Raw genomic sequence first — 27,999 nt, forward strand, 5'->3', positions numbered from 1 at the left:
TCTCATTTGCTCTGACATGCACTGTGAGCTGTAAGGTCTTATATAGACAGATGTGTGGCTTTCCTAATCAAGTCCAGTCAGTATAATCAAACACAGCTGGACTCAAATGAAGGTGTAGAACCATCTCAAGGATGATCCGAAGAAATGGACAGCACCTGAGTTAAATATATGAGTGTCACAGCAAAGGGTCTGAATACTTAGGACCATGTGATATTTCAGTTTTTCTTTTTTAATAAATCTGCAAAAATGTCAACAATTGTCTTTTTCTGTCAATATGGGGTGCTGTGTGTACATGAATGAGGGGAAAAAAATTAACAAATGATTTTAGCAAATGGCTGCAATATAACAAAGAGTGAAAAAATGTAAGGGGGTCTGAATACTTTCTGTACCCACTGTATACATGTAGGTAGATTTATTTTTTTACGGTTATTTTGCATAGGGTGTTATAATATCCAGAAAACCAAAATTATATATAATTTTTGTTTTCTCGATACTATATATATATATATATATATATATATATATATATATATATATATATATATATATATGAAATATATTTTTTCATTGAATTCTGATGCATAGATTCATTTTTGGGGCAACAATTCAATAGATGCATCTGGAAATCAGTTCTGTTGAAGTACTGTTAAATTAAGTTAAATTAGCATTCTGTAGTTCATTCAAGTGAATTATAAATTCAACACAAACTTTCTACTAAACATTGTTGACTTGCATAACCCAACATCTGGCACATACAGCATTACAACAGGAATCTGTTATTTAACCTTACAGTAGTTCTCGCTCTGTTCCTGTTTGTGACTTCAATGCATAAAGAAAAATGTTTCACCTCTCAGCTACCTCACTTCCTCCCTCTGCCAGAGCTGGTTTCCTGAAAGGTGCAGGAATGTTTCCATGGCGACTCTCAAAAAAAAAAAAAAAAAAACTCCCACTATTTCCTCATTACAATTAACAATGAAATCATAACATAAAATCACAAGTAGTGTTTAATATAACCCTTTATTTCCTTAAATATCATAGAAAAGATATACATGTAGTATGTGCAGTTTAGAGCTCAGTTTGTTCAAGTATGGCCTTGTATAAATATTTGCACATTAATGGGCCACTTTTCAGGCAGCAGCAGCAGCTAAATATTAGAGAACATTTCCCAAGAAGAAAACCAGGCACGAATATATATATGTAACAAGTACAGTATAAACTGACCTATGCAGCTTCTTACAGCAATATTACACACAATTTGTTTGTAATAGCTCTGATTTGATTGCATTAAATTTTGAGCATTTATGCTGAAAACATTCACACGCAATTAAATGCTCAAGAACAAAGCATTTTACAGAATATATCAAAATTTCAATAAAATAGAGTCAATACCACTTTACAAGACTTATTTTAAAAAAGCCAGACAGTAGTTTGAAGAGTTTAAACCATATGCATGATGGTTCACACAGGTTTCAGATAACATCCATACAACAAGATTTTGTGACCATTTAGTGCAAATATTAAAACTAATATTTATCCTAATTTGGGTATGTTCACCACAAGTCCAAAAGGAAATGTTATTGGTATTTTTCATGCCTAAACATAATAGGTTTTATGAAGAGTGAAGGGTGTATCATGTAATTGTCTACAGTCTGGGAAACATGTTTGTCTGTTTTTGTGTAACAGTTTAAATGCAATGACATCAAACAGGCTCTGATGTTGCTCACAGACCTCTCCTGACCCACCTTACAGCATGACACAGCTGCGTCTCTCTGAAGGACGACACTGTCTTTTCGTATTTCATCAAACAGTCGCCTGGTAGGAAGCTGTTTTTCTGTCATTAGGGCATTTGCCCTCAATATTGACCTTTAACCCCAGCCCACATGGATGTCACCCCAGTGTGAAGTCTATACATTATGTACACCTCTGCTCTCTTCCCATCGGACACCTTCACCTGTTCATCTGCTCATCGTACCTGCAGAGCAAATCAAATCATCTCCATCACTTTCACTGGTAGCGCTTTTTATTTAGTGATAAGATAAGATAAGGTTTTTAAATAGACGAGTGCACTAATGTGGCTTGATGTGGACACTTACTGTCTGATGCAGTCTGGGATTTGCAGCTGGGCCACAGGAACAAACTCTGCCAGTTCTTTCAAGCTGTGGATGAAACGCATCTTCCTGCTGAATTTCTCACTTCAAGAGAGAAAGAGTCAGGGTCAGACTGAGGGCATTAGATATGAATAATGTTTATGGCCTTTTTAGCTCTGTTTACTAAACTACTGATCATCTGTGCTCACCTGATGAAGGGTTTGACGACGGTGATTAACGCTCTCACATACCAGGCCGGGTGAACCACGAAAAGGCCTTTCAAGTCTTTCCTTAACCTTCAGAAAAGAAAATATATTTAATAAGGCAAATAACTATGAATTAAAACATTAAATTATTTGGTTTCCAATAACTGGTTGGTTCTCCCACTGGAGAAGCATGATGCCAGCAGAACATGACGACACAAGGGAGCAATCGCTGACTGGCACTAGCACCACCCTGAGAGGCAGGGCGTTGAATCATGGGACACACACAGACAGGCAGAAACTTGGAGACGACAAACTGTTTACAACATTCACTGGTTTCCTAGCCCAAAAATCATCCACAAATTTAACCGTTTATATTTTGTTTCTTTTGTGTGTCATTTAAGGGTTAGGGGTTTGTAAGGCTCTAGTACATTACTCTGAATCTACAGTGGGGTCAAAAGTCTGAGGCTGTCAGTTAAAATTTTAATCTAAATTACATTACATTCAACAAACACATTCTAACTTTAAAGATTTTTTAACATTAAAATTCAAGTGAAAAACTGAATTGGGGACAAAAAGAAAACCCACCATGAATTCCAGTTTTTATCCCCCTGTTTTGCTTTAAATATTAAAAAGAAAAAAAGATCCCAAGTTCATCTTTGTATTTCAATGGAAGCAATACGAAAACAAAATCACTTTTTTGATGTTTGATAAATATTTTGTATTCATATTTATTGGAATTTTTGTTTAAATACAAAATGCTAAATGTTTATTTCAATTCGATTTAGAATACAATCTCATAGTGTTTTGTTTTCCAGAAAAAATGTAAGTGAGACTGTGGAGAGAGTAGCTAAAATGACAGGATTTTCCCTTTAGATTCACTGGTATTTCATATGAATCCTATCAGTTCATTTTCCTCCTCTCAGTTCCTTTTTGATTGTGAGACAGATTGTGAGCTTAGTGTTTTTTCTGTTGTTTTCTGTTGCCGTCTGTAGTCAGCAGCTTATGAGTGATCTCAGAGGAAACTACATGCAGTGACGCAACGGAGCCAGCAGGAATGACAAATCAGGCTTTCAAGAGCATCCCACAGTCCTTAGTTCCTCATTTCCTAAACTGATCTTACATGATAAGATGACCTTGAATTTCCTGAGTATACAAAATCCTCATATAAAACATTTATGAGACTGACCTTCACCTTGAAGATGAACTGTTAGATAGCTATGCCATAATATAGGGAAATCAAACAAGAATTTACTTAATTCTTTGGTTCGTCAATAAGCACAAAACATGCCATTTCAGAATCCTGTCCGGATCCTAATCGCCACATTGGGTTTATTTTGGGATAAAGACTGGCTGGTTGTACATAACCAAAAATTACTAAAGTACATGGAGATTTTGTAAATAACATTGACGTCCATTGAGAACAGCCACACTGGCCTTGGAGAGCCCACACTAGAGTTTTAAACCTTAAAGAACTAATCCGCAATGAAGTATGCAATCTAAAAATGTCTAAATTTAGCAACAACAACAAGAAAACATGACAGCTGAGAACAGGTCATTATCTGAGGAATGTCTGGAAGAACTCCGATAACATGGCCTTCTATGTATGAGTCCACAGCATTCCAATCATATTTCATAAGAGGGGCATTAAGAAAGAGAGAGTGGAGGTGGGTTCTCATGTTCAACATGAACTAAACTAAAGGAACAGGAAGACTCACAGGCAGAGCTTAGACACACATGCCCTCTTCTGGATCTGATGGAAACTACCACTGTAGTTTCATGAGAAATCAAAGTAGTTTTGTTGCTTTTTAATGCATATTATTGTGAAATATTATTACAATTTTATATAAGTGTTTTCTATTTTAATATATAAAATGTTATTTATTTCTGTGATGGTAAAGCTGAATTTTCAGCAGTCATTACTCCAGAATTCAGTGTCACATGATCCTTCAGAAATCATTCTAATATGCTGATTTGATGTTTAAGAAACATTTCTTAATATTATCAATGTTGAAAACAGCTGTTATGCTTAATATTTTCGTTGAAACAGTGATAAATGTTTATTTTTCTTTTTAAAAAAATCGTACATCCCCAAACATTTGAATACTTACATACGTGTGTATTCTTGTCCAATAAAATTATTTCTAGAATAAGAATGTCTCATCCCCAGATTTCACCTGCCGTCAACTAGCAATAGCAAGTAACTTTGTTTTGTTTTGATTTTCCAGGCTGTGTCTCAAACTAAAGTCTATTGGCTATCAGCCCTGCCACAACTTCCGGTTTTAAAAGTAAGTGTCAACATAAGAAACAATATCAAAATTTAATTCCATGAAGTCTTTAAAAACCATATGATATCAAAATTTAAACAATTGGCCACATTTGTTGGCCACATGGGAGGATAAAAATAGAATTAGCCATTGATATCATTATATAACAACAGAAATTGATTGTTGTCTTTATATAATTATATAATTTTTATTATATATATAACATTTTTATCTTGATGATAAATCATAGTAACTTCTAGTATGGCTCACCTTCTGTCGATGGACATGTAACACTGTCGAAGCCACTTAATCCCAGGCATCTTATTGCGAGGGGCCATTCCACACAGATACACCAATATGTAATTCTCAGACACCATCAAGTCCAATGTGCCAATAATGTACCTAAATCCAAATAAATCATTAAATGTAAATAAACATTTAAGTTTAAGAAAAGTAGAAGTCATTGCAATGAAAATTCATCCCAAATTAATCAATTTTTACCTGAAGAGATTGTCCATCACATACTCATAGTGTTCTGTTGTATTTTCTGGTAGGTAGCAGGAAGTAAACATGATGACGGCTGTCGATCCGTCTCCATAATATCCTATAAAAGGTCAATTTTAGTTGGTAATTTCAGTAAAGCATGTTCATCCCAGCCTGTTTAATGAAAGCTCACCTCCGTGGGAAAGAACTTGAAGGTACGGCTCTAGAACGTTCATGTTGACTTGGTAGTCTTGGCCGCCAATATGGAATCGCCTCCATCGTCGCCCATTGCTGTCCACCTGATCCAAGTCCAGGTGTCCCATTTCTGCATGCTCTAGTAAAATCGCTTTTTTAATCGCTGCTTTGCCCATTCTGGGAAGATCATCTGTAAGAACCACAGTACTAGTCGTAAACCAGTGCTCTGATGAATCACACAACCCTAATAAATGTCAAAATAATTGAATACCTTCCCACTCTAAGTCATGCATGCTGTCTGGGAAGTTGTAAGACTCGCTGTCTGAAGGTGTCTCTAGGGCCTCCAGGTTAATGTCCATCTCTAGGTCATCATCAGGAGATGGTGAAAGAACAGAAGCATCAAACTCGTCAGACTTCACGCTCCGGTCAGTAGAGGATTTGTCCAGTGTTAAACTAAGAGTCGGCGCCAATAGTCGTTTCTTCCTGACGATATCACCTGTAAGGGCCAGGCTAGTTGGTGGGACTAGTGGAAAGAAAGAAAAAGAGAGGTCAGGCATTGCATTGTGTATACACTACCAATTTTGCTGTTTAAGGTCAGTAAAAGTTTTATTTTCAAGTATATTTTTAGCTTTCTGTCTAAAATAAATATTTTTTTTCCATTCAAAGAAGCAGCAGTACAAGTGATTTTTGTATTGATAAGAAGAAGAAATGTTTCCTGAGCACCAAATCAGCAGATTAGAATAATTTCTAAAGGCTCATGTGAGCACAGTTGCCAGCACAGTATATTGCTTTATTATATACAGAATATAATACACAGAATAAATCACATTTTAAAATGTACTAAAGAAAGAGATTTTTTTAAATTGCAATACTATTGCAAATTTCACAATATTACTGTTTTTACTGGATAGTTAAGCAAATAAAAGCAGCCTTGGTGAGCATAAGAGACTTCTTTCGGAAACACTGAAAATTCTTATGACCCCAAACTTTTGAACTGTAGCGCATCTATATACGAGACAGATATTATATAAGAGGCAGATATTTCGGCCAGTAACTAATTGGAGAAATAAGGTTACCAGGCCTGTTTCCCTCAGCTCCAGGGCTTTCCTCTTCATCGCCAGGACTCTGTGTGTCCTCAGGAAGAGGCCTATAAAGATCACATTGGTTAATCCCATCTACACTGAACATGAACATGAATAAGGTGCATGTATCTAGTGCCGTTTACCTGGGGAACTCCTCATCCTGCCATTCCTCCCGGAGCTCCATGTCAGGGATGAAGGCCGATGTCTTGTCGTTTTCTGAATGCCTGCAGGAATAAATTGAAAATGTAAAGAAAGTTAATGGGGCTTCTTTGTCCCCATGTCAAAATGTTATTAATTATTAACAGCAGGAAAATAACATACTCCTCAATTTTGTCACAACAAAAATTCCAGGTTTGTTTGTTTTAATTACAGAACGGGTCAGTACAAGAATAATGTATAGAAAATATTTTACATCCAGCCATTTGGAAGAGTTTTTAAATGAATTCCTGCAATGAATGACAGAGATTGATTGACTTATAATTGCAAAAATTTTAACCTTATGCAGGAATTTTAGCTACTACCCCCCCATCCCCACTCTTTCTCTCTTGTAAAAACATTTTACAACCCAAGCTACTACCCAAAGGCAAATCTTGCCTTTTAACTTCATAGAGGTTATTAAAAAAAAAAATGTCTGTACAGTTTTGTTGGAACAATCAAATTTGCCCATCCTGTCTTTGATTAACACTAACATCTCTGATTGTCATCAATGAAACTCATCTCTTCTTAAGACCAGAAGTGAAGTAAGTTCCAGCATTTGGAAACAATTTTGACATGCAATGATGTATAAACAGATCTATCGTTTTCTGGAGTAGAATAAATCACTGATTGATTGACAGTCTGATGTTCTGTTAAAGGCAGGGAAACCACACTACTTGTAAATAGCAAAGGATCAATAATAACCTGTGACTGCTGTTTTCAAACCCTTAGTATTGGCATTAGACAGACAGACAGACAGACAGACAGAGACAGATAGATAGACAGACAGACAGACAGAGACAGATAGATAGACAGACAGACAGAGACAGATAGATAGACAGACAGACAGACAGACAGACAGACAGACAGACAGATAGACAGATAGACAGATAGATAGATAGATAGATAGATAGATAGATAGATAGATAGATAGATAGATAGATAGATAGATAGAAAAGACAGACAGACAGACAGACAGACAGACAGATAGACAGACAGACAGAGACACACAGATAGATAGATAGACAGAGACACACAGATAGATAGATAGATAGATAGATAGATAGATAGATAGATAGATAGATAGATAGATAGATAGATAGATAGATAGATAGATAGAAAGAGACACACAGATAGATAGATACAGAGACAGATAGACAGATAGATAGATAGATAGATAGATAGATAGATAGATAGATAGATAGATAGATAGATAGATAGATAGATAGATAGATAGATAGATAGATAGATAGATAGATAGATAGATACAGAGACAGATAGACAGATAGACAGATAGATAGATAGATAGATAGATAGATAGATAGATAGATAGAGACAGATAGACAGACAGACAGACAGATAGATAGATAGATAGATAGAGACACACAGACAGATAGATAGACAGACAGACAGAGACACACAGATAGATAGATAGATAGATAGATAGATAGATAGATAGATAGATAGAAAGAGACACACAGATAGATAGATAGATAGATAGATAGATAGATAGATAGACAGATAGATACAGAGACACACAGATAGATAGATACAGAGACAGATAGACAGATAGATAGATAGATAGATAGATAGATAGATAGATAGATAGATAGATAGATAGATAGATAGATAGATAGATAGATAGATAGATAGATAGAGACAGATAGACAGATAGATACAGAGACAGACAGACAGACAGACAGACAGACAGACAGATAGATAGATAGATAGATAGAAAGAGACACACAGATAGATAGATAGAAAGAGACACACAGATAGATAGATACAGAGACAGATAGATAGATAGATAGATAGATAGATAGATAGATAGATAGACAGATAGATACAGAGACACACAGATAGATAGATACAGAGACAGATAGACAGATAGATAGATAGATAGATAGATAGATAGATAGATAGATAGATAGATAGAGACAGATAGACAGATAGATACAGAGACAGACAGACAGACAGACAGACAGACAGATAGATAGATAGATAGATAGATAGATAGAAAGAGACACACAGATAGATAGATAGAAAGAGACACACAGATAGATAGATACAGAGACAGATAGATAGATAGATAGATAGATAGATAGATAGATAGATAGATAGATAGATACAGAGACAGATAGACAGATAGACAGATAGATAGATAGATAGATAGATAGATAGATAGATAGAGACAGATAGACAGACAGACAGACAGATAGATAGATAGATAGAGACACACAGACAGATAGATAGACAGACAGACAGAGACACACAGATAGATAGATAGATAGATAGATAGATAGAAAGAGACACACAGATAGATAGATAGATAGATAGATAGATAGATAGATAGATAGATAGATAGATAGATAGATAGACAGATAGATACAGAGACACACAGATAGATAGATACAGAGACAGACAGACAGACAGACAGACAGACAGACAGATAGATAGATAGATAGATAGATAGATAGATAGATAGATAGATAGATAGATAGATAGATAGATAGAAAGAGACACACAGATAGATAGATACAGAGACAGATAGATAGACAGATAGACAGATAGATAGATAGATAGATAGATAGATAGATAGATAGATAGATAGATAGATAGATAGATAGATAGATAGATAGATAGATAGATAGATAGATAGGAGACACACAGACAGACAGATAGATTTAAAACTGTGTACGCATTAAAAGTTCGTGTTGGATTAGACTGCAGGTAGAAACAGGTCTGTGTACACTTGAAACCTCGCTAACGCCCATCACATCGCTCTTTACGGACATATGCAAATAATGACAGTGTAAACATGCTAAACTCACCTTTTCACTAACCTCGTACAGGAGATGCTTCTCAAAAACAAACTACTTTTTCATTTGATAAAAAAAGAAGTATTTCCTAAGAACATTACAAGCGCTATAGTTAAACTGATTTATTATAGGCTACTGATGTATAACCTAGCCATTTACCTTTACAACGACAAGGACGATTCTTTCTCTACCTCACCCAAACAAAGCACCTTCAAGCCAAACACAGAATCCAGCCAATCAGAGCGCGTCACACCTGATGACGAGACCTCCGCACCTGAGAGAGCTGTTTCAACGCCCCGCCCACAATCTATCTGCGGAGATTTAGATCCATCAACTCCAATGGGTTATAAAACAAAATTAGTTCATGCTAAAAATAAATAAATATAACAGCTTGCGACAGAACTTTTACCTAGTTGTCGTTAGTTTATAAAATAGAAACATTTTATCAAATCCTTCATCCCGAAGGTTGTCTTTCTGTAGGCTACTATTTTTTAAAGTTGAGTTTTAAAGTTGTTTTAAGCTTTAAAATTTTAAGTAATCGTGCTTATTTTTTGTGCCACAACTACATTGTCAGCTCTGTGACACAAACTGTAACGAAATTGTTTAGGGTTTTAAAATTAATTTCAGGTCCTAAAAACCATAAAACAAAATGATGGCTGCATTTAATACGTGTGATGTGCAAAATTTGAACTGAAATTTTTCTGATGCTGATGACAATTTACAGAACTGAAAATCAGTTTGAGACCATCAAGACGTCTCAATTCTTTTATTCACCAAAGTGAATGCTAGGTTTCTCGATATTTATCCTTTTGAGATTAATTTTTTTGTGTCAGACAGTGTAATATAGAGAGATATTTTCATGCAATTTTTTGTGAGAAAATAGAAACAGCAGCATATGATCCCAAACATAGCCGAATCTGCGTTTACTTTATTCCAATATTGCAGCTTGTATTTTCTACCCACTATTCAAATATATTGAAAATAGCAGTTCTATTGTGTCAGACACCAGACTTGTCAAATACAAACTCAAATATAAAACTTGTCCTTGTTTCTACCTCAAGTATTTCTTTACGTCAGCACATGTGCTAATTAAACGTGGCACAAATGACCAGAAAATCTTGTTTTGTTTTCAGCTGATTCCGGGCAGGTAATGAACCGGTGTGCTCCTGCTGTCCTTCTGTCCAACGTCACATAACTCAACCTGTTTCTGCTGTGAGCTTGATGGTATTGTCTTCACTTCAACCCTGTAACCTTTACATACACTATATGGTTAAGACTGCTCAGAGGTTATACATCATTTCAAACATAACCTGCTCTGAGGAGACGGTTACTGACTGACTCACTAGTCACTACAACATCAAGACACTGTTGTGTAATCTCAAACCCTGTGTTGTCTCATCTAAGACCTTATCTGATGTCAAAATGTATGTTAAGAAATACGAAGGGCGTTTTTTAGAACAGTGCATGACAATTGAGGCAGACAACATGATACCTCCACTGCAAAGCAAAGAGGTGTGTGCTGTTTCAGCAATTGTTCTTGATGTAACTCTTACAAGATTTTGTAAAGTAATCGCCTGTTGTGAAAACCTTTGTCCTGGCTTGTAAGATACTACAGTAACTCATTCTGTAACTTACTGTTTTTAAACATATAGGTATTATTAGTCATATCACATGAACACTGAGGGTTTTTATGACACTTAGTTTCATGCATTCTCTTCTTGTCCGAACATGAACTTGGAATTTGGTATGGAAATTAACAAGTCAAAAGACCTATTCTGTGATTATAGTAGTATTAAGAGCTTTAAAATGATCTCAATTTTACAGTCTCAAACCATCAAATGCTATAATGACATGAACGTTTTTGTAGGGGTGCCAATGCAAATCAAACATTAAAGATGAAAGTATTTTCCCCTTTAAAACAGCATAAAAACTTACTAAACTGTACATTTTTTGTCAAATCTTTCCATTTGGATTTTTAACTTGTGACAGCTGTTAAACTCTTATTATTGTGTCAAATATAAATGACAGAAAACTCTGATGGTCTGTCAGATGACAGGATACGGGAGATGATGTTTTTCTGTGGTTAGGTCTCAAATATTAGTCATGAAGATTGGGAAAAAAAGTGGTGGAAATCAGTTCAACGGCAACTTCCTTTTTCTGAAATCCTCTTTCTAAATAACTAGACACAGAAGTACAAGGATTTCTCTCATGTCCTTCTGCTGTACACTTCACAGTGCAACAGAACAACTTGTAGTCTCTGGTTCATCCAATATGCGCTTATGACCTTTTATGGTACATGCTTTGATAGTAACTGAAACCTTAAATCATTATCCATTACTTTATTATTGTAAATTTTGACTTACCCATTTTGCATGTACCCTTCCCTCTGGTCTGAGTAAGTCCCCATGTCTAAAGTCTTTAAAAGAAAGTGTCTAGATTAGAAATGCATTCAATGAACTCAGTTGCTGACCATGACCTGAGGTGTTTCACAAGCTTCACCAGTTTCAGTGACTGTATCTTGTGTCTTGTTAGGGAACTCACCCTGACTGTCAGTACAGGTTTTTCAACATTTCTGACTTCTGCTGACTGAATTGTCTGTCTCCCATTGGCTCAGCTGCTTTGAGCACAACTGTTCCCCCACAGGGAAGGCTGGGAAGGTGGAGGAAGACGCCACAGACAGGCTACATGGTCCTAATACCCTTGAGGTTACAGGCCCCTTTATGAAGGTAAAATGATGTCAAAAAGATTCGCATGCGCAGGGGTAAGAGTTGTGAAAGTGTACATAAGATAGCAAGCATAAATGAATTTTGCATGCGCAAGAAAATATTTGTAAAGGTGTAAATCGCGTTTCAAGCGTAAGAAAAAAAGATTTGCAGCCTTTTACTGATTTTTGTAAGTGTAATTCATGTATTGTGAAACTGCAATTTCATGCTAAGGCAAAATAAATATGATCTGTATTCTTCTGACTTCCATTTTTCTGCGCTTACACTTTTGGCACTGTTGTTTTGCCCAAATACAGCCAAAAGTATTGCAAGCCTGTGCACAGCGTTTTGCAAGCGAAAACAACCGTATCAAGAGCTGCAATACGGATTGACCACATAAAACCAATATGTGTGTGGAGAAAAAAAATCGTTGCTGAATCTTTTTGACGTCATTTTACCTTCATACCCCTTCAAAAGACAATTAACTACTCCATATCTTTAGCTGTTTATATTTAATTAGGTACATACACTACTGTTCATAAGTTTGAGGTCAGTAGGATTAATATTTCTGTTCAGCGAGGATTCATTAAATTGATCAAAAGTGACATTTGCATTACTCAAAGAAATGCTTTTTCGATTTCAAATGAATGCTGTTCTTTTGAACTTTCTATTTAAAGAATATTGAAAAAACGTGTCACGTTTTCCACAAAAATATTATGCAGCACAACTGGTTTCAACATTGATAATAAATAAATGCAGCCTTGGTGAGACTTTCAAAAACATTACAAAATGGCAATAATAAAACAATTGTGTCTTTATACAGACAAAGCTCACAAACCACATATGGAACAATTTGAAAATGTTTTATTCATAATGAGTCACAGAACTTAAAATAAAAAAGTCCTTGGCAATAAAATACTTGACAGAGGATGTGCTCTTGAATGTCCTGTTTCACAACCACATTAATAAATTTGCATCAAATAAACATTTCATACAACATTATTATGATATTGGCGTTATATAGTTTGCTGGAATTGACTAGTATGTGCTTAGTTCTCCTGAGGCAGCATGCAGCAATCCTCTGCTGTCCCCATGTCAAATCTCACCAAACTAGCGGTCAGGGTTAAATCACAGGGGATACACAACACCTCAAGACACCAACATACCATCTTATGTGTTTCACGTCCAATACTAACTGATTTTGTTTAACTTAATTAAGTCGTAACTAAATTAGCCCTTTATCTTCTATGGGGGAAAAAAAACCTCTTTATATAACTGTCTGACAGAACATGTCATTATAAGATTAGGCCTTTTAAATGCCTTGGATTGAGCTTTTGTATATATTAATATAATGAATATTATAATTATGATGATAGTCCAAGTATGATTGAATCTGCTAATAAGCTGCCGGCTGTATAACAAATCAAACGGGCTGTCCATGAAAATCTCAACAAACTAATGTTTTTCAACCCTAATGTACCCAGAGCCATCAAATAAATTAAAATAACATAATAGAAATGAAAAGAATACTGAAGTTTTAAATCTCAAACGATCAAACGTTTAACATGCCGAACACACAAATGCAACCGAGGTCTTTGGTAGTTAATGGTAAAATCTCATTGACTAAAATGCAGGTGCCCTGATTCTAACCAGGAGCAGGTCAGTTAACACCTAAAACATGCAAAAGGCCACAATAACTCCTTTACAATATTATTGGAGAATCATGACAAGATGTACTAATCCAATGCATGTTCATCTTCATTTACATCCGATGCTTCGTGATATAAAATGACAATGTCATCAGTTTAAGATTTATGGATTGCATCTTTGGCACGCTGTCAATTACCACACAATCATTTTGACTCATCCGAACAGGAACTGTGTAAATGCTTAAATACTAGCACTGTTTGCAGACAAACAGGCAGCACTGAAAAAACAATAATATTAATACACATATGTACATACTAGTGCTGTCAAACGATTAATCGCATCCAAAATAAAAGTTAAGTATATAATATATATTTACATAATATACACAGCACACATACATATATTATGCATATAAATACACACACATGCATGTATACATTTCACAAAAATGTTATCCTTATATAATGAATATATTTCTTTATAATATAAATTATATGAATATATCAAAATATATACTGCATGTGTGTGGATTTATATATACATAAATATTCACAGAACACCCATATCATGCAAACAAGAACTTTTTTGTATGTGATTTAATCGTTTGACAGCACTAATACATACATATACACACAATTTGTAAATGTATAAATGTAAATATGCATCTAGTATTGTTTAAAAGTTTAATTGAAATTATGACTAGGATAATACTGTAAGTGTGTTACTGTAAATGCATTTTCCATTCAGTTTTGTAAATCAAGGGAGAAGTCAAAACGATTTCCTGGGGGAATCAATGCTCTGCAGACAAGCTGAAAATAACTTTAACATTACAAAGAAGGACGTATGTTATTTGCATTAAAAGCAACGATAGCTACCATGTTATAATTAAAAAGCAACGATAGCTACCATGTTATAATTAATTGTATAATACCGGAAATTCATTCTGAATCAGTTTATTCTATTAATTGTCAGTTGTTAGCTTGCACTGGGTGCTTATTGTCAATTTTAGATATGTTTAAATATTCATGTCTCAATGAGCCTTCTGATTAATTTAGAAGATCAAACATGAATATGACTGTGAACAATAAATAAACAGCCTAAACCTGAATTTTTTTATTTTAACGATAGTCAAACTTTAAACATTTTATATATATATAATGCAGTTTTGTAATGCTCCATTCGAATGATCATGTACCAGTCCTTACAAAGTCAACATAATGGTCTCTTCAGACTGTATCGTACCTTTGTGAGTTAACCAGGTCAAAAAAGTGCTATTTCATTCTCAAGCAGCACTGTTGGATATGCACTTCATCCTCTTGAAGACTCCTCCTTCTTCAGCTCTTATTTAAGAATCTCTTGGACAACAGATTCTCATCACTGTCCCTCAGAAGACATGTCCTCCATGCTGGCCATCTTGCTAACTTTCTCCACCAAAACCTCAGGACTGATTTTTGGTAAGCCACTGTCCAAGGGACAACCCTCTACCAGACTGTTCATTGGCGTTGGAGGAACCTGACCATCGTCCTCTATCCCATCGTCCTCGGGACATTGTTGTGAGTCAATCTGGTCTTGATTGGAATCATCGTCCAGATCTAGGTCCTCTATGTTTCCACTTTGATACAATTTTCTTTCCCTCTCCTTCAGGAAGTCTGTGATTATGGGCATTACCTTCTTGCGCGATGCTAATGTGTTACCCTGTATAAAGGCCTTCACATCTGGATATGGACTGCTCATTGGCTTAAGGTCCAGACTGGGGTTTTTTTCTAGTGCTTTACTCATCTATGAAAAAAGAAAATGCAGATATAAATTAGTAAAGTGGGAAAATCTTTAATTTTATCCTTTTTTCTGTTTTAATCCATTTTAAAATGCAATTTATCATTACTCCAGTCTTCAGTGTTACATGAAATCATTGTAATATGCTGATTTGCTCAAGAAATATTTCTTATGACCTTCAATGGTGTGATGCTAAATGTTTCTGGAAACTGTGATTTTTTTTTTTTCTTTCTTCAGAATTCTTTGATGAACAAGAATGCTAAAAAAATAACACTTCTTTGAAATAGACATCATTTGTAATATTATAAATGTCTTTACTGTCACTTCAAAATCAATTTAAAGTGATAGTTCACCCCAAAATGAAAAGTTTGTCCTCATTTACTCACCCTCATGTCGTTCCAAACCTGTATGAGTTTCTTTCGTTTGTTGAACATAGAAGATATTTTGAAGCATGCTGGTAATCAAACAGTTGATAGTCCCCACTGACTTCCATAGTATTTATTTCCCTACTATGGAAGTCTACGGGGACCAACAACTGTTTGGTTCTTCAATATAAAGAAACTTACATAAGTTTGGAATGAAATTAGGGTGAGTAAATGATGACAGAATTTAAATGTTTGGGTAACTTATTCCTTTAATGCATTCTTGCTGAATTAAAGAACTAAAAAAAAAAAAATCTTACTTTTGAACAGTAGTGTATTTCCAAGTAAAAAAAAAGAAGATATTAAGTGATCACGCCATTTTTATGTGAACATTAACCAACATTAAAAGACTTTTTGCTTTGGAAATAAAATTGGGAAATTGGGAAACAAATTGGGAAACCCTGTAAATTGGTTATAAAGATCTTTACCGATCTTAATTCTTGCTGAGGGTTTATCATAAAATACTTAGATAAAAGACTTGCTGAATCCTTCAAGGTGAAGAGTGTGCTGTTTGTTTCAAAATTAGACAGGGTTTAGACTAAGCCAGGATTAGGCCACTGTTCAATTAGGACATTTAAGTCATTTTTATTAATATGGCTTAGAAAAAAACATTACTGGTGTGCATCTTGAGACAAAACAAAGTCACTGATATATTTTAAGATCAGTCAGTACGAGTTTCTTTCAGTTGAAACAGCTCAGAATTACATTTTAGTCTGGGACTAGGCTTAAGCCTTGTCTGTGAAACCGGGGGAATGAGTACCTCTTCCCTGTAGACAGTGCTGGAGCTGTAGACGGCTAGCTGTCGGAAGGGCTCCTTGTTGTCAATGAAAGAGATTGTCATGGCAACCACCAGGTTGTAGTTGTGATTGTGGCAGAACTCACAGAGGTCCTGCTGTAGTCCACGCCTCTGAAGAAAAGCCTAAAGACAGAACAGCACTTTTAACATGCGAGCATCATAAGAAGAAAAAAAACCTGCAATCATTTCACTTTCTATAATACTTTTAAATGATAGATATTTTCAATACCCAATATTTTCCTTCTTGATTCCAACATATACTGTATCTTTGTTTAAGCTAAGATATTAACAACATTTCATTAGTCTAAGGTATTTTAATGAAATATAAATATATTTCTGAAAAATATAATCTTTAAAATATGCACAGATCAAACATCGTTTCATTTTATGAAATACCTCTGATATCTTCAGAATCATTTGACAAATATTTCTGATTAATTGTTTGGCAATTTGACAGTTAAAATAATTACGCAATAAACTTTAAATAAGTGGCATTTTTAAGTAATAATTGAAATTCTATGGGTAATGTCATTAATTTTTCAAGTGTTATAATTAACATTTTGGGGCCGATTTTAAAACTTTGGATTTCTTTTTGAAAAAAATAAAATAAAAAAAATGACACATTTCCCCCAGTCTCCTGTATTGTGAACAAAGAAAGTTTTGTTACTTCTCACATCTGATGCAGCAACCCCATGTCTTACTATTGTATGTGTACTAACAGAAGAAGAAGAAGAGAGTCTGTCACGGAGGTTAACGTCTGGTGTAATCAGTGGATGTGCAAGACAGGCCGCCCAACCCTGCGGTGAGTCTGGGTGTGTCTGACTTGGAATCGGTTGTGCTTCAGTATTAATGAGGAATTCACATGAGTCATGAGGATGGGCACATGAGCACACTTTGTGCCCACAACAGTAGCTCCTTACATTTCTCAGTCAACATTTCCTCTCTGTCTTTGTGGAACCAAGTACTGAGGCTAAATGCACAGCACAAACACAAGATTGACTTAATTTAGGACGTAACATGTAATTTGCATGTGATCTTCTAAATTTAAAGTAAGCAGCAGAAATAGTCATGCCAGCATGTTTTAGAAATGCTGCAAGCATGCAATGAGATTCCATACATAACTTATAAATTACAGAGATACAAAATTACAACCCCTCCCCCCAAATAAAAAAATAAATAAAAATGTTATATATTGTAATCAGCATTTTTATTCCCATAATTTATCTGAATTTATCTCTGGATATTCTGCACTGAACAAAACAGATTGGACGTCTCTTTCACATATTTATACACACATGCATGAAACAAGCATCTTTTGTTTTTTTGCGGCCATGCATAAGTATAAGCTATAAGTATTTTATAACTTCAAGATACAATTCCAAGTTACTTTCAAGAAAACAACATTCTGCACATAGCAAACAATTGTTCAGTACTGGATCTCATTTCATTCTTGATAAAACAGACTGAGTAATGCGCCAATCACTAAAAAGTGAGTTTTATTGTTTAAAACTGAAATGATCATGTTACTATTATATGTGACCCTGGAATTTTTTGAAATTGAGATTTATACATCATATGAAAGCTGAATGGTTTGTTAGGATATGGCAATATTTGGCTGAGATGCAACTATTTGAAAATCTGGAATCTGAGGGTGCAAAAAAAAAATCGAAATATTGAGAAAATCAACTTTAAAGTTGTCCAAATGAAGTTCTTAGCGATGCATATTATTAATCAAAATTAAGTTCTGATATATTTACGGTAGGAAATTTACTTCATGAAACATGATCTTTACTTAATATCTTAATGATTTTTAGCATAAAAGAAAAATAGATAATTTTGACCCATTCAGTGTATTTTTGCCTATTGCTACAAATATACCCGTGCTACGTATGATTGGTTTTGTGGTCCAGTGTCACATATTACTTCTTTCATTGTTCCTATGTGATTTTGCAATTAAGAAAAACCCTAAAAACTAAATGCTATCCTTATATTTATTTTTATTTTCCTTTCATTGTGTCCGTTTGAAAGTAAGGCAATGAAAGAAGCATTACAGAATTTTACTATAGCAATTAAAAAAAATACTTTTTAAGGGTGCAATTAAATCATTTAAAAACACAAAACACAGATCAGGTCACAAATATAAAATTTTTTATATATTGTATGTATCTGCTTAGATATCAGAATAAATAACTTTTTGTTAAAAAGCCAAATGAATACATTCCAAGCTTCAGAGATTGTAGAAGCTTTAAGAGGTCAAGTGAAATATGTCATAACAGCACTGACCTCTAGTGTCATGTAAATGACACTGACAGCCAATTTCAGATCCCCACCAGATGCTGCTTTCATGTCTTTCAACAGCATCTGTTCCGTAGAGAGGCCTGAAATACAGGACAGTACCGTGAAATTACTTTTAATGAATTCATGCTTTCAAATTACACTGTTTAATATGTCTACATGAAGTGGTTTGTTTCATTAACCTACACAGTATAAGATCCTCTCACCTGACACGTCAAACTTAGCATTCTGTAGCGACTGAAAGAGAGCGACCCTCTGAGGCAGTTTTGGGAAACGTTTCTCCAAAAAGACGGCGTACTGGCTGTCCTTAGGGGTGACTTTACCTGCTTCAGGAGCCATGTTAACACAGTCTAGGATAATGGTACCTGTTAACACATACATTTTACAAGTTAACAAGATGCGATCTTTCTGCTGACATCTCTATCAAGTATCTCCTCCGGCTAAATGCCACTGAAGACCATGCTGAGCCCATCTGATGTCTAACAGCGTCTAACAGATTGAGCCGCAGTCATGCTGTGAGAGCTCACATTCCTCTCCGTGTTGATCACATCACCATGACACTCACTGTATAAAAGCTGAGCCACTTGTTGGTCGAGCACATCAGGTGATTTTTGGGCAATGCGCTCAGTCACCAAGGTGGCACAGGAGCCCACGGGCTCCACAGTGACGGGACAGGAGGGGGATGTGGGTCTCTCTAGGAGGTGGTGGTCAATCACTTCCACAACTGCGTCCTCCAGCTCACTGTCAGCACTACAGAATAACACAGAATTACTATAAAAGAACTGACCAAATCTCCTGATCTTCACTTCAAAGGCTGACTGGCATTGCAGATTTTTTTAAATAAAAATCTATAATATCTATAATTTTGTATATATTTATATGGGCCTATAAAATATATATATAATATTTATGTTATTCCATATTATAATATTTATTCACACATTATTTTATGGGTTGTATTATTTATATCAATATATAGATGAAATGTCTCAGTTGTCCTGTCCTGCTTCCATGGTCACAGGTTCAGTACAATAAACACTTCATATGTTGCTAGTAGTGGTGCCCTAATTACAACCCGAATTCCGGAAATGTTGGGATGTTTTTTAAATTTGAAAATGAAATAAAATGAAAACTAAAAGAACTTCAAATCACATGACCCAATATTTTATTCACAATAGAACATAGATAACATAAATGTTTAAACTGAGAAATTTTACACTTTTATCCACTAAATGAGCTAATTTCAAATTTGATGCCTGCTACAGGTCTCAAAATAGTTGGGACGGGGGCATGTTTACCATGGTCTAGCATCTCCTCTTCTTTTCAAAACGTCTGGGCATCGAAGTTATTAGTTTCTGGAGTTTTGGTGTTGGAATTTGTTCCCATTCTTTCCTGATATAGGTTTCCAGCTGCTGAAGAGTTTGTGGTCATCTTATATCTATATATCTTTGACATATTTTTTGTTTAATGATGCACCAAATGTACTCTATAGGTGAAAGATCTGGACGGCAGGCAGGCCAATTCAGCACCCGGACTCTTCTACTACGAAGCCGTGCTGTTGTAATAGCTGCAGTATGTGGTTTTACATTGTCCTGCTGAAATACACAAGGTCTTCCCTGAAATAGACGTTATCTAGAGGGGAGCATATGTTGCTTTAAAACCTTTATATACCTTTCAGCATTCATAGTGCCTGCCAAAACATGCAAGCTGCCCATACCATATGCACTTATGCACCCCCATACCATCAGAGATGCTTGCTTTTGAACTGAACGCTGATGACACGCTGGAAGGTCTCCCTCCTCTTTAGCCCGGAGGACACAGCGTCCATGATTTCCAACAAGAATGTAAAATTTGGACTCGTCTGACCATAGAACACTTTTCCACTTTGAAACAGTCCATTTTAAATGAGCCTTGGCCTACAGGACACGACGGCGCTTCTGGACCATGTTCACATATGACTTCCTCTTTGCATGATAGAACCTTACTTGGCATCTGCAGATGGCACGGCGGGTTGTGTTTACCGACAGTGGTTTCTGGAAGTATTCCTGGGCCCATTTAGTAATGTCAATGACAGAATCATGCCGATGAGTGATGCAGTCGTCTGAGGGCCCGAAGACCACGGGCATCCAACAGAGGTCTTCGGCCTTGTCCCTTACGCACAAGATTTCTCCAGTTTCTCTGAATCTTTTGATGATGTTATGCACTGTAAATGATGAGATTTGTAAAGCCTTTGCAATTTGATATTGAGGAACGTTGTTTTTAATGTATTCCACAATCTTTTTACGCACTCTTTCACAGATTGGAGAGCCTCTGCCCATCTTTACTTCTGAGAGACTCTGCCTCTCTAAGACATCCCTTTTATGTCGTTACAGACCTGATGTCAATTAACTTAATTAGTTACTAGATGTTCTCCCAGCAGAATCTTTTCAAAATTTCTTGCTTTTTCAGCTCTTTGTTGCCCCTGTGCCAACTTTTTTGAGACCTGCAGCAGGCATCAAATTTGAAATGAGCTCATTTAGTGGATAAAAGTGTAAAATTTCTCTGTTTAAACATTTGTTTTGTTCATTATGTTATATTGTGAATAAAATGTTGGCTCATGTGATTTGATGCTCACCGTTTTAAAATTACAATAACAGTTTTCAATTATAATATATCTTAAAGCATAATTTATTCCTGTCATGGCAAAGCTAAATTTTTAACTGTTATCACTACAGTCTTCACATCACATTATCTTTCAGAAATCATTTTAATACAGTGATTTGGTGCATAAGAAACATTTTCTGTTATTATCATTGCTAGAATTGTTTTTTTGGGAAATTGTGACTTTTTTTTAGGATTCTTTAAAGAATGGCATTTATTTAAAATAGAAATAGACATTTTCTAACATTATAAATGCATTTACTGTCACTTTAATTGATTAATTTAATGAGTCCTTGCTTAATAAACTTAATTCCTTTCAACAACAACAAATCTTACTGACCCCAAACTTTTGAACATTAATATTTATTTTGAATACATTTTCTATATATTAAAATGAAAATTGAGTTAGTTAATTACTCTAAAATTGCATTCCTTTTATATGTGACGATGGAAGACGGAACACACATTGCATTTGTGCTACAAAACAGAAGACTGACTTGGGCAGAACATTGTGGTCGACCAGCGTTAGCGTCAGCTGTTTGTTCTTGTGCAGGCCGTGGAGGTCCACCTCGTCCCTGAACAGCAGGCAGTCCTGTGACAGATCGGTCTCTCTCAGCAGAAAGATGCTGTCAGAGCGCAAGGGGAACTTAGCCCGTGGGATGTTGAGCACAGGGAGCGGCATCCTCTTACAATCAAGACTCTACAAGATGACAACATTAATGATGAACAAAACAATCCAGAATTATCACATCTATTATCTCTGGCACAGCAAAAGTGGTTTATTAGGTTGGGCATTGCATACCTTTGAAAGAAAGTAGGCGAAGGTCAGGGCCGATACCATGGAGTCCATATCACAAGCCTCATTTCCCATTACGACATGCAGCCCTGGACTGTTCTTACTACAAGCCTGAGAATGAAACAGAACAGTGTCACAGGCTGCTGGACTAATCAGAATCAGAATCAGAATGAGCTTTATTGGCCAAGTATGTTTACACATACAAGGAATTTGTTGTAGTGACAGAAGCTCCACAGAGCAACAGAAAGACAGCAACAGGACAGGACACAGATAATAAAAGAATAACAACAATTAACCGAAAGGCAATGTGCAAAGCAGCAAAAACAATATAGACAACTATGTATGTACAGGTCAAGTATGTGCAAATTAGAAATTAGAAAAATAAAGATAAAATTAGTGAGTGGTGAATGGATAGTGTATTAGTTGTGTGTTCCACATTTATTGTTGAGTGTTCATGAGATGGATTGCCTGAGGGAAGAAACTGTTCCTGTGTCTGGTCGTTCTGGTGCTCAGAGCTCTGTAGCGTCGACCAGATGGTAACAGTTCAAAGAGGGAGTGTGCTGGATGTGAAGGGTCCAGAGTGATTTTACCAGCCCTTTTCTTACAGTTCTTGGAGAGTGGGGAGGGTTGTACCAATGATTCGCTCAGCAGTCCGGACTACCCTCCGTAGTCTTCTGAGGTCAGATTTGGTAGCTGAGCTGAACCAGACAGTTATAGAAGTGCAGAGGATGGATTCAATGATGGCAGAGTAGAACTGTTTCAGCAGCAGGTTGAACTTCCTCAGCTGGCGAAGAAAGTACAGCCTCTGCTGGGCCTTCCTGACAAAGGAGTCTATGTGAATATCCCACTTCAGGTCCTGGGAGATGGTGATGCCCAGGAATCTGAATGACTCCACTGCATTCACGGTGCTGTTCATGATGGTGAGTGGGGGGAGAGCAGGGCGGTTTCTCCTGAAGTCCACTATCATCTCCATGCAGGGTCAGAAAGCTCTCAGATTTCATCTAAAATATCTTCATTTATGTTCCAAAGAGGATCTCACAGTTTAATTAATACGGGGTGACTAATTAATAACAGAATTTTCATTTTTGGGTGAACTGTCCCTTTAAATTTCAGTGTTGTTCCTAACATGAATAATAGTATGGCTTCAGAAGACTTGGAATATGCACTACTGTTAAAAAGTCTGGCGTCTGTAAGATTATGCTCACAGAGGCTGCATTTATTTAAAAACAGAGTAAAAATAGTAATATTGTAAAATATTTAAAATAACTCTTCTTTTTAAATATATTGTTCTTGTGATGGCAAAGCTGAATTTTCAGCAAACACTATCGCTCTAGTCTTCAGTCACATGATCTTTTATAAATTATTCTAAATATGCTAATTTTGTGCTCATTATTGGTCAATTTAATGCATCCTTGCTGAATAAAAGTATTACTTTCCTTATAAAAAGAAAAATGTACACTTTCTAACGGTAGTGTAGTTATGGACTTCATTTATTTTACTTAAAATGTGCTTTTCTCTCTCTCTCTTTTTTTTTTTTTTTAAGAACCCACGACTCTATATCAAAGCCTATTTGCTGGACCACTTGCGAGATGAAGAGCACTTTTAATAGAATAATACCGAATGCATCGCCCTGGATTCAATAAAACCTTTTATCTCTCCCCATGATGACTCCTCGTCCAGCGTTAATTAGCATTTGGCCTGCTCCATTGCTCCAGCCGAATACAGAAGCCATCTGTGACGTCAGCATTAAATGATGTACTCTGATCTGGGCAACCAGCTGGGGTTTGTTTGAAACGCTGGACGACGGACTGTCAACACAGAGAGACTGAGCTCACAGCTGGCACAGAGCAGTGGTGAGGCTTGTTTAGGGTGAGGTTTTGACAAGATCTCTCTCTCATGTGATAATCATCACCAAAATCCTTGTTAGATGGGGAAGTGCAGGAAAAATATGCTTATTCATGTCCATATGTGCATGGCCGAGGACAGCACAGGAAGTTAGTCACTGCAATGTGAAATGGACCACGGGACAGTGAGTAAACAGTAGAACCTGCAGGTCTTTGGTCAGGGTGGAAAAGAGCTTGTGCGCGCTCTATTTGCAACCTCACGCTTCAGTGCAGACAAAAAGCACTTTAACCACAAGTGCAACCGTAAAATTTCTTCAATCATTGACTGAATTAAAGAACCCATCTCCGCTTGCTTCCACGAGCTGAGTCTCAAGGTAAACAGGGGGCTTCAGTATATCCACCCAGCAGTGGGCGAGTGCAGGTGTCAGGGTGTTTGGGTTTAAAACAACAGTGTTTAGGGAAGAGAAATGCACCGTTGTTGGACAGATGCTGTCAGGATCATGCGCACCGGACAGCAGGTGTTATTTTCTCTGCAAATAGGGCCACCTTCAGTTTTGAACCTGAGCGCATTAAGCTGAAAAACTAGAAAAGTGGGAATTGTTCTTACTGACTCGTCAAACACACTGACAGCACCTTTAGAAAACAGTTCCAAAAGATCCAATTGCATCAAACAGCCCATTATATTGTTTTAAATAGTGTACAGTTATAAATGATAAAAGTGTGTACATTTAATGATAATAATTTATATACACCGCAGTTCAAAAGTTCATAATTTTTAATGTTTTTTTAAACACATTGCTTCTGCTCTTCAAGGATATATTTGTTTGATCAAGAAGACAGAAACAACAGTAATATTGAGAAATATTACAATTTAAAATAACGCTTTTCTATTTTAATATACAGTAAAATGTAATTTATTCTTGTGACGCAAAGCTGAATTGTCATCATCCACTACTCCAATCTTCAGTGGCACATGATCCTTCAAAAATCATTCTGATTTATTAACAATATGCTGGTTTATCATCAAGGTTAGAAGCTGTTTTTGCTGCTTAATATTTTTTTGGAACCTCTGATACTTTTTTCAGGATTCTTTGATTAATAAAAAGTAAAAAAAAATATTATAATATAAATTCAAAAAGTCTTTACCATCACTTTTTGTTAATTTAACATCCTTGCTGGAAAAAAAAAAATCATATCTTTCAACTATATATATACTGAGGTGGCCTTGAGCAAGGTACCAAACCCCCAACTGCTCCCCGGGCGCCGCAACATAAATGGCTGCCCACTGCTCCTGTGTGTATATACACACACATACACACAGGTGCTGGTCATAAAATTAGAATATCATGAAAAAGTTGATTTATTTCAGTAATACCATTCAAAAAGTGAAACTTGTATATTAGATTCATTCATTACACACAGACTGATATATTTCAAATGTTTATTTCCTTTCATTTTGATGATTATAACTGACAACTAATGAAAGTCCCAAATTCAGTATCTCAGAAAATTAGAATATCAATTAAGACCAATGCAAAAAAAAAAAATGTTTAGAAATGTTGGCCAACTGAAAAGTATGAACATGAAAAGTATGAGCATGTACAGCACTCAATATTTAGTTGGGGCTCCTTTGGCCTGGATTACTGCAGCAATGCGGCGTGGCATGGAGTCGATCAGTCTGTGGCACTGCTCAGGTGTTATGAGAGCCCATGTTGCTCTGATAGTGGCCTTCAGCTCTTCTGAATTGTTGGGTCTGGCGTATTGCATCCTCCTCTTCACAATACCCCATAGGTTTTCTATGGGGTTAAGGTCAGGCGAGTTTGCTGGCCAATCAAGAACAGGGATACCATGGTCCTTAAACCAGGTACTGGTAGCTTTGGCAGTGTGTGCAGGTGCCAAGTCTTGTTGGAAAATGAAATCTGCATCTCCATAAAGTTGGTCAGCAGCAGGAAGCATGAAGTGCTCAAAAACTTCCTGGTAGACGGCTGCGTTGACCTTGGACCTCAGAAAACACAATGGACCAACATCAGCAGATGACATGGCACCCCAAAACATCAGTGACTGTGGAAACTTTACACTGGACCTCAAGCAACATGGATTATGTGCCTCTCCTCTCTTCCTCCAGACTCTGGGACCTTGATTTCCAAAGTAAATGCAAAATTTACTTTCATCAAAGAACATAACTTTGGACCACTCAGCAGCAGTCCAGTCAAGACGCTTCTGACGCTGTCTCTTGTTCAAGAGTGGCTTGACAAGGAATGCGACAGCTGAAACCCATGTCTTGCATACGTCTGTGTGTGGTGGTTCTTGAAGCACTGACTCCAGCTGCAGTCCACTCTTTGTGAATCTCCCCCACATTTTTGAATGGGTTTTGTTTCACAATCCTCTCCAGGGTGCGGTTATCCCTATTGCTTGTACACTTTTTTCTACCACATCTTGTCCTTCCCTTCGCCTCTCTATTAATGTGCTTGGACACAGAGCTCTGTGAACAGCCAGCCTCTTTAGCAATGACCTTTTGTGTCTTGCCCTCCTTGTGCAAGGTGTCAATGGTCGTCTTTTGGACAACTGTCAAGTCAGCAGTCTTCCCCATGATTGTGTAGCCTACAGAACTAGACTGAGAGACCATTTAAAGGCCTTTGCAGGTGTTTTGAGTTAATTAGCTGATTAGAGTGTGGCACCAGGTGTCTTCAATATTGAACATTTTCACAATATTCAAATTTTCTGAGATACTGAATTTGGGATTTTCATTTGTTGTCAGCTATAATCATCAAAATTAAAGGAAATAAATATTTGAAATATATCGGTAATGAATGAATCTAATATACAAGTTTCACTTTTTGAATGGTATTACTGAAATAAACTTTTTCATGATATTCTAATTTTATGACCAGCACCTACCTGTATGTATGGGTGTGTATATATATATATATATATATAAAAAAATAAATCACATGTCATTTTCAAAATTAGGCTATACATTTTAGCCATAACGTTACTTGTTCCAAATATGTTAATATCATTTACTAGTACATGACGATTAACTTTTTAAATAAGATGATATAAATAACAAATATAAACACCCATGCTTGCCTACTTTCTCTCAATGCATGTGGTTCTTTCTTGGCGCATGCGGCGAGGGTCTTTGCCCGCGCGACTTGTGTCAATATTAAGTGTATATCAAACAAAACATTTTATATTTATCACACCAAGCCATCATAAACGGCGAACACACTTGTGTTTATGTATATCTCAACACACAATTCAAGCTCTGGCAACATTTTAAGTGGGTAAAATGGTAGAAGCAAACGCACCACGCGTAACCCTCTCTCTTAAAAGCGTGTCTTACCTCGAGCACATCGCGACAGCTCCGTAAGTATGCCTCCATTGTTACACGGAGCCCGAGTGTTTTCACGTAACGGAATATCCTAAAGGAGTATAAAATGCCCTTCAAGTGCACAGTCTCAGCGGGTCGGTCAGTGTGTGTGTGTGTGTGTGTGTGAGTTAAACCACTCTCAGAGGTTTGCGAGAGCAGAAGCCAATACGTCCTGACGTCTCACGGCGTGCCGGAAATGTAGTTTGTTGTGGACACACGAGAAACCTTAAAATGAGAGGGTCTGAGGGTCCATGCCGTTGAGATAATCTCTTCTCTACGCTAGTGTTCTTCTAAACGCTGACAAAGTTACAATGATCTGATATTTTATCAAATATACAAGTTTGAAGTATTTTTCTGAGGGAGAATGAAACTGCACT

The 27,999-nt window shown here is 36.3% G+C and overlaps 2 protein-coding genes across 6 annotated transcripts; both read right to left on the reverse strand.

Annotated features, from left to right (window-relative positions):
* Positions 1-999: 999 nt before the first annotated feature.
* Positions 1,000-11,875, reverse strand: LOC306887367 (BCL2/adenovirus E1B 19 kDa protein-interacting protein 2-like). Of its 4 annotated transcripts, none has more exons than XM_079445039.1 (10): positions 11,695-11,875; positions 6,461-6,541; positions 6,312-6,382; positions 5,507-5,758; positions 5,234-5,425; positions 5,059-5,161; positions 4,828-4,959; positions 2,297-2,383; positions 2,094-2,192; positions 1,000-1,972 (listed from the first exon to the last, which is right to left on the reverse strand). In XM_079445039.1, exons 1-10 carry the CDS (start codon positions 11,736-11,738, stop codon positions 1,948-1,950), a joined length of 1,086 nt encoding a protein of 361 aa, XP_079301165.1. In that variant the 5' UTR covers positions 11,739-11,875; the 3' UTR covers positions 1,000-1,947. The 4 variants fall into 4 exon arrangements, with proteins under 4 accessions (XP_079301165.1, XP_079301168.1, XP_079301167.1 ...); XM_079445042.1 differs by lacking the exon at positions 11,695-11,875 and adding an exon at positions 9,491-9,642; XM_079445041.1 differs by lacking the exon at positions 11,695-11,875 and adding an exon at positions 9,356-9,544.
* Positions 11,876-14,270: 2,395 nt separating this feature from the next.
* Positions 14,271-27,940, reverse strand: LOC306887943 (exopolyphosphatase PRUNE1-like). Of its 2 annotated transcripts, XM_079446002.1 has the most exons (8): positions 27,596-27,940; positions 22,412-22,516; positions 22,107-22,309; positions 19,535-19,719; positions 19,176-19,334; positions 18,958-19,052; positions 16,639-16,797; positions 14,271-15,462 (listed from the first exon to the last, which is right to left on the reverse strand). In XM_079446002.1, the coding sequence occupies exons 1-8, from the start codon at positions 27,632-27,634 to the stop codon at positions 15,058-15,060; spliced, it is 1,350 nt and encodes a 449-aa protein (XP_079302128.1). In that variant the 5' UTR covers positions 27,635-27,940; the 3' UTR covers positions 14,271-15,057. The 2 variants fall into 2 exon arrangements, with proteins under 2 accessions (XP_079302128.1, XP_079302127.1); XM_079446001.1 differs by lacking the exon at positions 27,596-27,940 and having other exon boundaries at positions 14,784-15,462; positions 22,412-22,723.
* Positions 27,941-27,999: the final 59 nt, after the last annotated feature.

The sequence above is a fragment of the Barbus barbus genome (genome assembly GCF_936440315.1).
Source record: "Barbus barbus genome assembly, chromosome: 21".
Taxonomy (NCBI): domain Eukaryota; kingdom Metazoa; phylum Chordata; class Actinopteri; order Cypriniformes; family Cyprinidae; genus Barbus; species Barbus barbus.